The sequence below is a fragment of the Erpetoichthys calabaricus genome, chromosome 6 (genome assembly GCF_900747795.2).
Source record: "Erpetoichthys calabaricus chromosome 6, fErpCal1.3, whole genome shotgun sequence".
Lineage (NCBI taxonomy): Eukaryota > Metazoa > Chordata > Cladistia > Polypteriformes > Polypteridae > Erpetoichthys > Erpetoichthys calabaricus.
The window spans coordinates 203,821,393-203,834,558 of NC_041399.2; the positions used below are offsets into that span (position 1 = coordinate 203,821,393).

At 42.8% G+C, this 13,166-nt stretch overlaps 1 protein-coding gene across 1 annotated transcript in view; it reads left to right on the top strand.

Annotated features, from left to right (window-relative positions):
- odad2 (outer dynein arm docking complex subunit 2) overlaps positions 1–13,166 on the top strand; it is a 194,351-nt gene that overhangs the window by 55,697 nt on the left and 125,488 nt on the right. The window contains exon 7 of the mRNA XM_028804347.2: positions 5,137–5,348. Coding sequence (XP_028660180.1) covers positions 5,137–5,348 — 212 coding nt within the window. The remainder of the gene's footprint in view (positions 1–5,136; positions 5,349–13,166) is intronic.

Here is a 13,166-nt window from a genome sequence, read left to right on the forward strand (position 1 = left end):
TCGCAATGATTTGCAATTTTAAATTTTGGAACAGAGGGGCAAATCAAAGAAAAAATATGTCTTTGTCCCAAGCATTCTGGAGGGCTACGCAAAAAAAGTACAAAAATGAGTTTCAATAAGCAGATGCCAACAATTTGGAGTATTGAGATTCTTTCAAAAAAAAAAATAAAAAAAGCTGTGTACTGTTGGAAAGAAAAGCAGAGGTGCCTGCGAGTGACTCTGCAGACCTCGCCGTTGCTCTCTGGGATGTGTCATGTTTTCCTACTTGAAGTAGCTTTCATATTTCGGGGAGGAGGGATTGTGAATGACTTGTTAAATTTAACAGCCCATTATTTTGTGCTATTGGGGGTTTTTTTTGTGTTCTGTACAAGCACGGCTGTCTATCCGTTTCATTTATTGCGGCATATTTTTACATCTTTCGTGACTGATATATCTTGTGACAGTAGCCAGATAGCACATTTCATAATTGAACTTGAGGAGCTGCTGCATCTGTTTAACAGTTAATAGTAAAACAATTTTAAAAAGCACACAGTGATTAATTTTCCATGAACTTCACTAATCAATCTCAATTTGCGTTACGTGCCGATTTTGTACATTAGTGGAAAATATGCATAAATGGGTCAGACAATTTTTTGCATTTTTTTTTTTCTGTTTTGCATAGCTTTTAGGCGGCTCTGACTCCAAATAAAATAATACAGAAATCAGACTGGCGGAAACAAACAGGCACTTTCATGGCTGCTTGGCCAGCACGCTTACTGGGCCTTCGGAACGTATTCAGACCCCTTCACTCTGTTATGTTGCAGCTTTGTGCTAAAATCATTCCCCTCGTCAAGCAACATTCAATACCCCAGAAGGACAAAGCGAAAAACAGGATTTTAGGAAATTTAGCAGATTTTATCTTAAAAAACAAACGGACACAAGTATTCCGACTCTTTACTCAGAACTTTGTTGAAGCCCCTTTGGCAGCCATTCCATCCTGGAGTCATCTTGGGTCTGATGCGATGAGCTTTGCACAGCTGGATGCCATTTTTTTTTTCTTCTCATAATCTGTCAGGCTGGATGGATACTGTCAGTGGGCAGCCATCTTCAGGTCTCTCCAGAGAGGGGTCACGTCAGGGCTTTGGCTGGGACACCCAAGGACATTCCCGGAGTTTTTTTTGTTTTTTTTTGTTCTTTATTTGTTTTAGGAATTTGTTTGTTTTCGCATACCCCTTGGGGTCAGAGTGCAGGGTCAGCCGTTGTACAACGCTCCTGGAGCAATTACAGGTTAAGGGTCTTGCTCAAGGGCCCAGCAGAGTAGGATCTCTTTTGGCAGTGACGGGGATTCGAACTGGCAACCTTCTGGATACCAGCACAGATCCTTAGCCTCAGAGCCACCACTCCGCCCCATCTCTATACCTCTCCTGTGTGCTTAGGGTCATTGTCCTTCAGGAAGGTGACCCTTGGACCTGAGTCTGAGGCCCAGAGTGCTCTAGTGCAGGTTGTCATCAAGGATAGCTCTGAACTTTGCTGTTACCCTGTCTTAGTGTCCCTGGGCCCTGTCACTGAAAAATAACCTCACGGCATGAGGCTGCCACCACCTGCCACTTCACTGTTGAAATGGTGTTCGGCACATTTACTCTAAAAGAGTTTCTGGACAGTTCTGCGTTGCATTGTGGGACATTTTCAGTTTGTACACTGTTTCTCTGATATGTGCAGTAAGATGACAGTTAAAAGTGACAATTCTGGCTAAAATGACACCAACAGAAAAAAACATTAGAGGGCCAGAAACACAAGGAATAAATGGCCAAATAGTGAGGTGGAGAGGAGAAGGACTTGCAGGACCTTCAGAACACATTTTGAGGAAAACTGCTGAATACGCTTTAAAAATACATTATGTTAACTGTCACAGTCAAAAAACGGTAATACAATAAACAGTTACAACAATGATTTTAAATAGAGAAATACACATAAACATACATTTAAGGAGTGTTTTAGCTGTCAATTCAATGTGCAGGACTATTTGTATGAATAATCGTTGTGTTTGCTGTAAAGTGACAATGGAAATGAAACTGAAATTTGACTAAAGTTTGAATATATTTATATATATTTGCACAAAGAAGCTCCCCTTGTAGCCACACTCTAAATTATTACTGATGGCCCCCACACCTTAGCACTGTGAGAAACAAAAACTTAAAGATGGCAAGCAAACGGTTTATCCTGATTCTGCTGAAGGTTTAATTCTGGTTATGGAAGCCCATTTATGGTGTTTTTTTTTTTTGATAAACTGCTGAACCTGTAACACATCCTACATCACAAAAGCAATCTTTGGTTTCCCACGAGAAAACATAAAATACCTGCATGCAACATTGATATTGTAGCAAATGTTAAAAATGATGGTCTGTGTGTTTGACTGCCAAATAATTGGAAGCTGATTTTCTAGTCAATTAACTGTGAGGATAGAAACACAGTATAGGATACAGTCTCCATCACAGTGTCAACTAACGACAATTGTTTTAGTAAATTTACAGTAAATTACCGACTAATGAATTGCAGCACTATTATAGTTAACTTGAAAAAATTCAGGAAATAACCATAATTTAACAGCAGTGTGCTGCTACATCACATTAATTTTGTGGCTTAGTTTACTGTGAAGGCCCTGTATTGTATTGTATTTTTACTGTAAATATATTCAACTGGGACAATGTAAAAGTAAAATTTAAGGCCAGTACTGAAAGTGCCAGAGAGTTGGCCGAGTCTTGGCTATCAAATGAAAACGCCATCAACAGACACTTGGACATAAATCCAGCATATGCTAACTTAAGAAGAACATGTACATAATAAATAAACTATACAACCCCCCCCCCCTTGATCATACTGACTTAGTCACCTCCCCACCCCCTTAATGTGTTGCTATATATTGCCTTTGATTCTTGTAAGTCTAAGCATTATCCTCTGATGAAGACCCCTGGTAGGGGTTGAAAGCTCAGGAATTAAAACTACTTTATGATACGCGATTCATTTTTTTCTCCCTTTGTGGATCTCCAGCTGCAAATATGCAAACCGTATCACAGATCTTCTCTTCCAGATATATATATATATAGTAAATTACAGTATACAGTAATTTGATTTGAATAAAAAACTGTGAAACTAATACAATTAGTAGCCAGTAATTTACCGTAAATTCACTAGCAAACTTTTTACAGATAGATGGCTAAAAAGGCACTATAAGATAGTATAACAATAACCAGACATGAGAGTCATGAAAAGGTTTGGGGCAGCCACCCATATAATTTGGTTTCCTGGCTGCAAAGTTGCGTTCAATAGATATAGCACTGATGTGCACAAAACCGAGTCCAAAACAGAACTGAGGGGACAGGGAAAAGGTGCAGGCTTTTAAAGGAGAAGACAGGAAGTGAAGTCAAAGGGGTCGGGCTCCTGAAGGTCTTCTGTCATTGGTGCGAGCCCGGATGTGACATCACAGGGGCCAGAGCCGGCAAGGTCTCCTTCCTTTGGCTCGGTCCCGGAAGTGACGTCAAGAGGACCAGGTGGGATCTCCTGTGAATGGTCTGCAGGCAAGGGAGAAAAAGAGTCAGTGCACTCTGCCACATTCTGGTATGACTCGGAACTGCCTTTACTCAAGCCCTTTAGCTGCCTCCCATGTGCACGTGTGTGACAATAGATAGATAGATAGTGAAAAGCATGGTATAATAGATAGACAAATAGATCGATAGATAGTGAAAAGCATGGTATGATAGATAGATAGATAGATAGATAGATAGATAGATAGATAGATAGATAGATAGATAGATAGATAGATAGATAGATAGATAGATAGATAGATGGGAAAGGCACTATATGATTGATAGATAGATACATACATACATATAGGAAAGCCACTATATAACAAATAGATTGGTAGAGGAGGAGAATAAAGACAAGGCTGTTAGTGACAGCGCCCCCTCTTGCCCCATCTGGGCATTGCATACTTGTGATGAGCTGGGGGGTTGTTTCTCTGATATGCATGTGTGACACCAGTTAGCATTTAAAATGTCGATTTAAGAAAGAGCTAAGGGAGTTGACCATTAGGCCTCTGAAGGAATGAATGCTGAAATTGGGGCTTTGCTGTTATATGTGAATAACAAAAGAAACCATCCTCACAGGTGGCACAGTGGTAGTGCTGCTGCTTTGCAGTAAGGAGACTGTGGAAGATTTTGGGTTCGCTTCCCGGTTCCTCCCTGTGTGGATAGCGCTTTGAGTACTGAGAAAAGCGCTATATAAATGTAATGAATTATTATTATTATTGTTATTATTATTATTATTATAGCCTTTAGCAACACTAGTAATGTCCTGACTGTATTTCTAAATCAATTCAATTGCACTTTCAATATTTCTATCAAAACATGATCATTACTGTCTGTGTCCAGACTTTTGACTGTTAGTGTATGGCAGACATTACAGTATGTCACTGATATGAGACTTACTAGAGATACAGAGTTATCAGGGTGACATGTTAGAACAGTATAGGTGTTATCTCACCTGATGGCCTTGATTTCCTTGTTTGTCAGGTGATGTTTTTTTGGTCCTTATATATAACTGGTTATGTGCCCTTGTTGGCCCTTGGGCTGCCTGTCACCTTCTCCTGGCCTTCTGCCCATACCCCATGGCCTCCCTCTCTCTGTGTTTTTGCCACGTCAGTATTTGCTTCCATGGCAGGCTGTGTAGACACAGGACACTTTACCCACACCATTGCTTTGTATGACAGTCCAGTCCAGTGTGGGCTCATCTTTTAAGATATGAACCCTGTTGTATATCTTCTGTATGCCACATCTGTACCTGACAGCTCTTCCCAGCTCAGTTAGCCATTATGGTATTTGTTTTCTGAGGCTTTACAATATGATTTTTTTTTTTCATATGCCTAAATTACATCAAGGGCAGGTAAAGCGTCTCATTTTGAGTTGCACAGTGAAGTTCAAATTTATTGTCATGTGTGCATCACATTAAAACCAACATCAGGCAACCCATTCAGGAAGCGGCCAAAAGTTCACCACACGACACGTTTTCTAGTTTTGTTGATTTCTCCTCTATATGTTGTTTATAGTTCTGTGTAACATTTTTGCCACTTCATTAAAGACCTAATTTTTTTTTGCTCTTTAGGATTTTGCTGTGTACAAAGAACCCCTGTCTGCACGACAACAAGTGGACCCCGTTGATGCTGAGGAAGAAGGACAAACTCAAAGATCTGGCGACCATCAAACCAAGAGGGCGCACGAAAAGACTTTGCAACCAACTTCGCAGAAAATGACGAGCAGCAAAAAGAAATTAGAACCCTCTCTGAAGTGGAAGACCCTCGGCTTACCTGCTCAGAGGTGGGAAGCAATTTCTTTTTTCATGTCAGTTGCTTGCTCTTCTTCACTTCTTCAAATGTTTAGCTTTTTGATTGCAAATTTGACAAATGCATTCTTGGTAGAGGAATGGAAGCTCATCTCGGTCATTACTATTGGCGGTGTCAGACTCAAGAGGCTCCCAAAAACTAAGAAGGAGCATGGGGCCGACCCGCACCATCACACCCTCTTGAGGCCTGTGCTCCGAAGCCATGTGTGCATCAGGTCCAGTTCCACATATGGCCTGTCGAGGTCGTTTTAGAACTGGCCGTGCAATGGCTTCTCCTTGTAGTACTGCCTTCTGGCCTCCATGATCTTGGACTTGAGCAACTGCTTGGTTTTCTCGCAGCTAGCACTAGTGGCCTCGGGTAGACTATACTTTCTTTTATCTCATGGCCTCTGTCACACACGTGCAATTGGGAGGCAGTGAAAGGGCCTGAATGATAGTAGTACCATGCCAGATCAGGGGGTGGCGAGCTACACTGACTTTCTCCCTCAATGCTCTGCAGGCCATCCATGGGAAATCCCGCTAGGTCCTGACGCCATTGTTGACATCACTTCCGGTACCAGTGCCTTTGATGATATCACTTCCTGTACCGGTGCTATTGTTGACGTCACTTTCTGGTCCTGATGACGTCACTTCCAGTTTTGGAGCTATCGATGACATCACTTCTGGTCCTGGTCCCGGTCTCGATTACATCACTTCCTGTCCCGTACTTTAAAGACGCCATATTTGCACTCTTAAATCAGTTCTGTTTTGGAGTCCAACCTGTGAACAACTCAACCAAAATACAGCCAGAGCATAATATATGGGTGGCTTTCCCAAACCTTTTTGATGTTTGTGGACTGTTATTGAGACACCGCTCTTCACAATAGACTTGTGCACCAGCAAGGCTTGGTGGTGTTTGAGCAGCAGTCATATTATTATTGTTATTATTATTATTATTATTATTACTATTATTATAAAACAAAATCTAGGAAGGAGACGAGACGTGATTTCCTGAGAGAGACACTTTCACGTCCCGCGAGTCTTTGTGCCAAGAGATTTAACCACACCCAGGGGTGGAAATTAAAGACAAAGAGTAGATGACAAAGTAGAACGTTGTAAAGAATTCAAAAATGTTGGCGCGATACACATGCAGAGCAGGTTAGAGATAATGAAAGCACTAAAATTCGATAGTCTCAAAAAAATGATAGTAAAGATCACATTAGCGCAAACAAACGGAAATTATTACTCGGTGAAATAACAGAACAGCAAAAAGAAATCAAATACATTGTTCGGATTTAACCTTTAAGTCTGAGACTTGTAGATTGTCTAATTCATGTTGCTATCAGGGAAAAGTAGTGCATCTTCCCAATGAAGAGGCGTATCAATGAGAATTAAAAGATTTGTCGTTTGGTGAAAGTGAAATCCCGTGAGAGAAAATTTCAAGCCCCGCGAGACAAGAGCTTATGCCAAGAGATTTGAGAGTCCTGCCCACATAACCATGCACACAGTTCAATCATTTCTCATTTGTGTGAATGCTATTATCAGACACATTTCTTGTAGAGAGAAAGAAACGATATTCACTCACGGGCAGTTATACGTTGCGTTGTCACGATGTAATTCCAAACACGGAATCAAAATTCAATGTGATGTTGACGAAAAGGTAAAAGCGAAAAGAGATCAAATATATGGACACAGGTGATAGGACAGAAGTGCGTCACGCAACATGCAGATCAGGCGGCACGGCAGCAGCAGCAAACCAGCAGCTGATCGAGCAAAGAGGAGGTAAAAAAAACCAATTTGTTTCCCATGGTGATCACCGTTTAAGAGGGGGTTTTGGAGGAGCGACCGCGTCTCCTTGGGGTGTGTTCAGCCCCCCTCTTCACAACGTGAGCAGCAGAGACGCAAACTGTCTGGCGCATAGCGCAGGCCGGGGGTTTGGCGGGCGTAGCAAGTTGTTATTATTATTATACCTGATACATCAACAACAAAGACAACATTCTTAATTTTATTTTTTGGTATTTGGTTCACTATATTAATACCTCTGAGGAAATTGTCTTTTTGCCTGATCTTTGGAGGTCAGATACTACTACCACCACTAAAACTAATAATATAAAATGCAACAACTACTACTAATAATAATAATAATGAAATAAAACCCACTAATACTATTAATGAACATGCTTAATAAACTTAAGGCAGTAAACACCTTGTCAAATATTTAGATATACAGTGGAACCTCGGTTTGCGAGCATAATTTGTTCCAGAAACATGCTCGCAGTCCAAAGCACTCGTATATCAAAGCGAATTTCCCCATAAGAAATAATGGAAACTCAGATGATTTGTTCCACAACCCAAAACTATTCATATAAAAATGATTTATACAAAATATAAAGTAAAAATACATAAAACAAATTAACCTGCACTTTACCTTTGAAAAGAATCATGGCTGGTGTGAGTGAGTTTCTAAACTCTTGTGGGATTCCACCCAACGGGATGACACATGGAAGAGCGTCCCAAAGCAATCGCAGTCTTACAGTGCTGTAGCAGTTTGCCGTAAAAGCGAATCCAAAAACATCGCGGACATGCTATAAGTGCCTGCCGTCAATGGGTGATACAAGGAACAAGGAACATTATAAATGCGCAGTGTCTGTGTATAGGAGAGCGGCAGATCTCGCTACAATAAATAACCGCGCTGTTGCTGTTTCAAGCTGAATAAAGCTGAGGTTGCTAAAGTACTGAGACTCAGCTTCGTGTTTTGGGGTGCAAGATGGCATGTCACAGCACACACACACGCACACACACACACACACACACACACACACACAGACAGTCACAATGCTGAAGTAAACAGTATACGCTCGTACGGATGTTGACTATATGAGTGAGGCACGCCGACTGAGAACGAAAATGGGAGACGATTGCCCACAATCCCGCAGCAAGAGAGAGAGAGAAGAACCATCAGCTCAGTTGTGATCACATGACGCTCAGCAGACAAGCGTATACATACTACTCGTATTGCAAGACCTCGCTCATTTATCAAGTCAAAATTTATTAAAAATTTTCGCTCGTCTTGCAAAACACTCATAAACCAAGTTACTCGCAAACCGAGGTTCCACTGTATTAAAAAAATAAACATGTGAATATATCACCCACACTTATGAATTGATCTAAACTTTATGTTGTCCTTCCATTGACAGCAGATAGCAATAAGGCTGTAAAAGAACACACTTGACAAAGTGAAAGGTTTGGGGTTCCACCCCGTATACTTGAAAATGGTTAATTAGGTTGCCCTTTACAGACGTGAACTCAAAACAGAACTGAAGGAACGACAAAATGGCTGCCTAATACGAGGAACGTTCAAAACGTTTCTGCACTTTTTTATCTCAATTTATTAAGGATTTCATAAACAAATGACATCACTTTTCTTCATAGTGACCTTCCTTTGCAATGGAGCGTCATACCAACTTTCTAATGCCATCAGCAAAAAATGTTTTTGGTTGAGCGCGTAGCCACTGATACACCGCTGCTTTCACATCATTGTAGCTATAGCTGGATGCCCGGAGCGCTCTGCATCCGTCTCACTAGTACAGCCATTTTCGAACATTTCAGTCCACTCCTAGACGACTCTACAAGAGAGAAGTTTATCCCCATACTGAGCACACATACGGAGATGAATTTGTGCTCCCGGAACAAATTCTGCCCACAAAAAGCGTATGACAGAATGCTGTTCCTATTTGGTGCAATTTATAAGTTTCGCAGCCATCTTCACCACTGGGTGACAACTCTTATACTAAACTGCCAGGGCAGCTGGCTTGTCAGACAGAACTAGTCACATGACATTCTCAGACACGACCAACTGACCAAAACACAGATTACTCCTCCTGCCTTCACCATTTCCAACGAAAATATAAAAGTGCGGAAACTTTTTGAACATCCCTCGTATTTTCAGTAGACAGGAAGCGATGTAATGGGAGAATGGTATTCTGGGAACCGAAAGTGACATCAGAAGGAGGTGAGATCTTGAGAACTGGAAGAGGAAGTGATGTTGGCTGTCTTCTGAATGGCTTTAGGCTGAGGGTTCGTTGCCTGGTGTGCAGGGAAAGAGGAGAAAGAGTTACAGGGCAGCGCCAACCCCTGGTCTGGTGGGAAAATACACTTATTTGAGCCCATAAACTGTCTCCCAAGTGCACATGTGTGACAGTTAATGTTACCTACCAATAAAATGAACCACTGGCTGAAGTTGAGAGCTGATTGCTCTTTTCGTATCTCAAAGTTGCTCGCCTGTTGCTTTTCCAGAATTCATCCAATGACTAACTAGTAAGCAGGAGAACCCGAGTGTGCTGGTTGCATTTACAAACATGTCCTCAATGCAGAGCACCTCATGTGCTGATTAATGTCAGCAGCCTTTACCAACATCTATGGATCCTGAGGTCTACAGTTAGGTCCATAAATATTTGGACAGAGGCAACTTTTTTCTAATTCTGGTTCTGTACATTACCACAATGAATTTGAAATGAAACAACTCAGATGCAATTGAAGTGCAGACTTTCAGCTTTAATTCAGTGGGGTGAACAAAACGATTGCATAAAAATGTGAGGCAACTAAAGCATTTTTTAACACAATCCCTTCATTTCAGGGGCTCAAAAGTAATTGGACAAATTAAATAACTGGAAATAAAATGTTCATTTCTAGTACTTGGTTGAAAACCCTTTGCTGGCAATGACAGCCTGAAGTCTTGAACTCATGGAGATCACCAGATGCTGGGTTTCCTCCTTTTTAATGCTCTGCCTTTACTGCAGCGGCTTTCAGTTGCTGTTTGTTTGTGGGCCTTTCTGTCTGAAGTTTAGTCTTCAACAAGTGAAATGCCTGCTCAGTTGGGTTAAGATCAGGTGACTGAGATCAGGTGACTGACTTGGCCATTCAAGAATTTTCCACTTCTTTGCTTTAATAAACTCCTGGGTTGGCTGTATGTTTTGGGTCATTGTCCATCTGTATCATGAATCAATTTGACTGCATTTAGCTGGATTTGAGCAGACAGTATGTCTCTGAACACCTCAGAATTCATTCAGTTGCTTCTGTCCTGTGTCACATCATCAATAAACACGAGTGTCCCAGTGCCACTGGCAGCCATGCACGCCCAAGCCATCACACTGCCTCCACCGTGTTTTACAGATGATGTGGTGTGCTTTGGATAATGAGCTGTTCCACGCCTTCTCCATACTTTTTTCTTGCCATCATTCTGGTAGAGGTTGATCTTGGTTTCATCTGTCCAAAGAATGTTTTTCCAGAACTGTGCTGGCTTTTTTAGATGTTCTTTAGCAAAGTCCAATCTAGCCTTACTATTCTTGAGGCTTATGAGTGGCTTGCACCTTGCAGTGCACCCTCTGTATTTACTTTCTTGCAGTCTTCTCTTTATGGTAGACTTGGATATCGATACGCCTACCCCCTGGAGAGTGTTGTTCACTTGTTTGGCTGTTGTGAAGGGGTTTCTCTTCACCATGGAAATGATTCTGCGATCATCCACCACTGTTGTCTTCCGTGGACGTCCAGGTCTTTTTGCGTTGCTGAGTTCACCAGTGCTTGCTTTTTTTCTCAGGATGTACCAAACTGTAGATTTTGCCACTCGTAATATTGTAGCAATTTCTCGGATGGGTTTTTTCTGTTTTCGCAGCTTAAGGATGGCTTCTTTCACCTGCATGGAGAGCTCCTTTGACTGCATGTTGTTTGTTCACAGCAAAATCTTCCACATGCAAGCACCACACCTCAAATCAACTCCAGGCCTTTTATCTGCTTAATTGATAATGACATAACGACGGACTTGCCCACACCTGCCCATGAAATAGCCTTTGAGTCAATTGTCCAATTACTTTTGAGCCCCTGAAATGAAGGGATTGTGTTCACAAAAATGCTTTAGTTGTCTCACATTTTTATGTAATCGTTTTGTTCACTCCACTGAATTAAAGCTGAAAGTCTGCACTTCAACTGCATCTGAGTTGTTTCATTTAAAATTCATTGTGGTAATATACAGAACCAAAATTAGAAAAAAGTTGTCTCTGTCCAAATATTTATGGACCTAACTGTATATGGCGGTTACACGATTGCATGTCAGTTTGGTACTCTAATGACAGATAGTTTCTGTTATACACTCGATATCAAAACTATTACACATAATGCTATTGTTACTCCAGTAAACTGCTAGCTTTGTCGCAGTGGCAATTGATGTAACGTTAGCTGGATAACTGGAAGTCGGTGGAATTTCGTTTTGTCGGCACACCTGCAAGTGCAGCACGAGCTGCTTCTTCATGCTTTCATAGTTTTCTTTTCTGCTCTCATGACTGGTACTAACTTGAAGGCATCTCCCTGCTCTTTAATGCAAAATGACCGTAACAGTTGACTGACAATGACGTTAACCTGACGATTCATGAAACAGCAATAACAGCATGAGGTCCACCCCCCTCCTCATCAGACCTTCGATCAGGGGCCCCACACGCAGTGTGTGATTTGTGTATAGCAGTGTTTTTCAAAGTGGGGCTCCATGAGAGCTACCCAGGTGTGCCGCGGAAATAATAGTGTAGCACACCTGATCTGAACCTGAGAAGAGACAAGGGCTCCGCAGGTGGCTGAGACCTGTCTAAGGAGGACAGGACTATCTGTGGAAGCTGGCATAAAAGCTGCTCTGCGATTGCCATGTTGCAGACACAGCACTTGGAGCACTTTAGATGAGTCTCCTGGCTGCTGGAGTCCATCTGCCTGGGTGTGTGGTGGCCAGTAAGCCTCACATGGCTGGTGGATGGTGGGTAAACGAGTTGCCTGTGACACAGAGGGGGGCAGACAGAGAGACAACATAACTGGGGATGCACCCAAAGTGTTCACTAAGTGCTGTGTTTGCAAATGTTGATCTCGGAACTGCTTTTTTACTGACTTCTCCAGTAGCCTCACCCCTATGGATAGTTGAGGACGTGTATGTGTGGTATAGCAGGTCCACAGCTCCCATCAAAGGCCCGTTTTTAAAATAAATAATCGCCGCGCTCGCGGCTTAGCGAGGGGGTGTGGTGGTTGAGTGGCTGAAGCAGTTCTCAGGGCGATTTGCGGTGTGGGCGTTTCTCACCTAAGTGTACAAGTGAGAGACCGCCCGCATCCGTGATTGTTCCTGGGGCTGCTAATTTGCTACAGCTGCCATGCCCTCATAATTATATAGAAGCGCGAGTCGGCTAGGGGAGAGATGAAAAGAAAAGAAAGAGAAAGAAGGAACGGAGGTTGTAGGAGAAAGCAGGACGCAGGAGAGAGAGAGAGAGAGAGAGCCGGTGTGGGACAGCGAGCGAGCGAGCGAGTGCAGGCTCGCATGCAGCTGTACGGGAAGCCTGGGTGTTGGGCCGACACCCGGGAGTAGTAGTAGTGGTCGCTCCCGCTGAGTGATCATGTAGCGGGAGTGATCAGTGAAGAAGGACGACTGGCCGCGTAAGGCCCAGGAAGGCAGCGGGAGTCGGGAGGCTGGGTGGGTGAAGTCCTGGTCATCAAGGAAACCATGTCTCGGTCTGGGATGAGTGCGCGACCAAAACCAGGAATCGGGAGGCCTCCAGACCCGGTGGAGCGGAGTGAAGGTCAGCTGCTGAGAGAGCGACTCGCCTGCTGCAGGGCCCAGAAGGGAGAAGCAGGAGAGACGCTAGGGTACAAGAAGCACCGGGCTCTGAATTGTGTTTTTAAAGTACTGTTTCCATGTCCTGTGGTGGGTTGGCACCCTGCCCAGGATTGGTTCCCTGCCTTGTGCCCTGTGTTGGCTGGGATTGGCTCCAGCAGACCCCCGTGACCCTGTG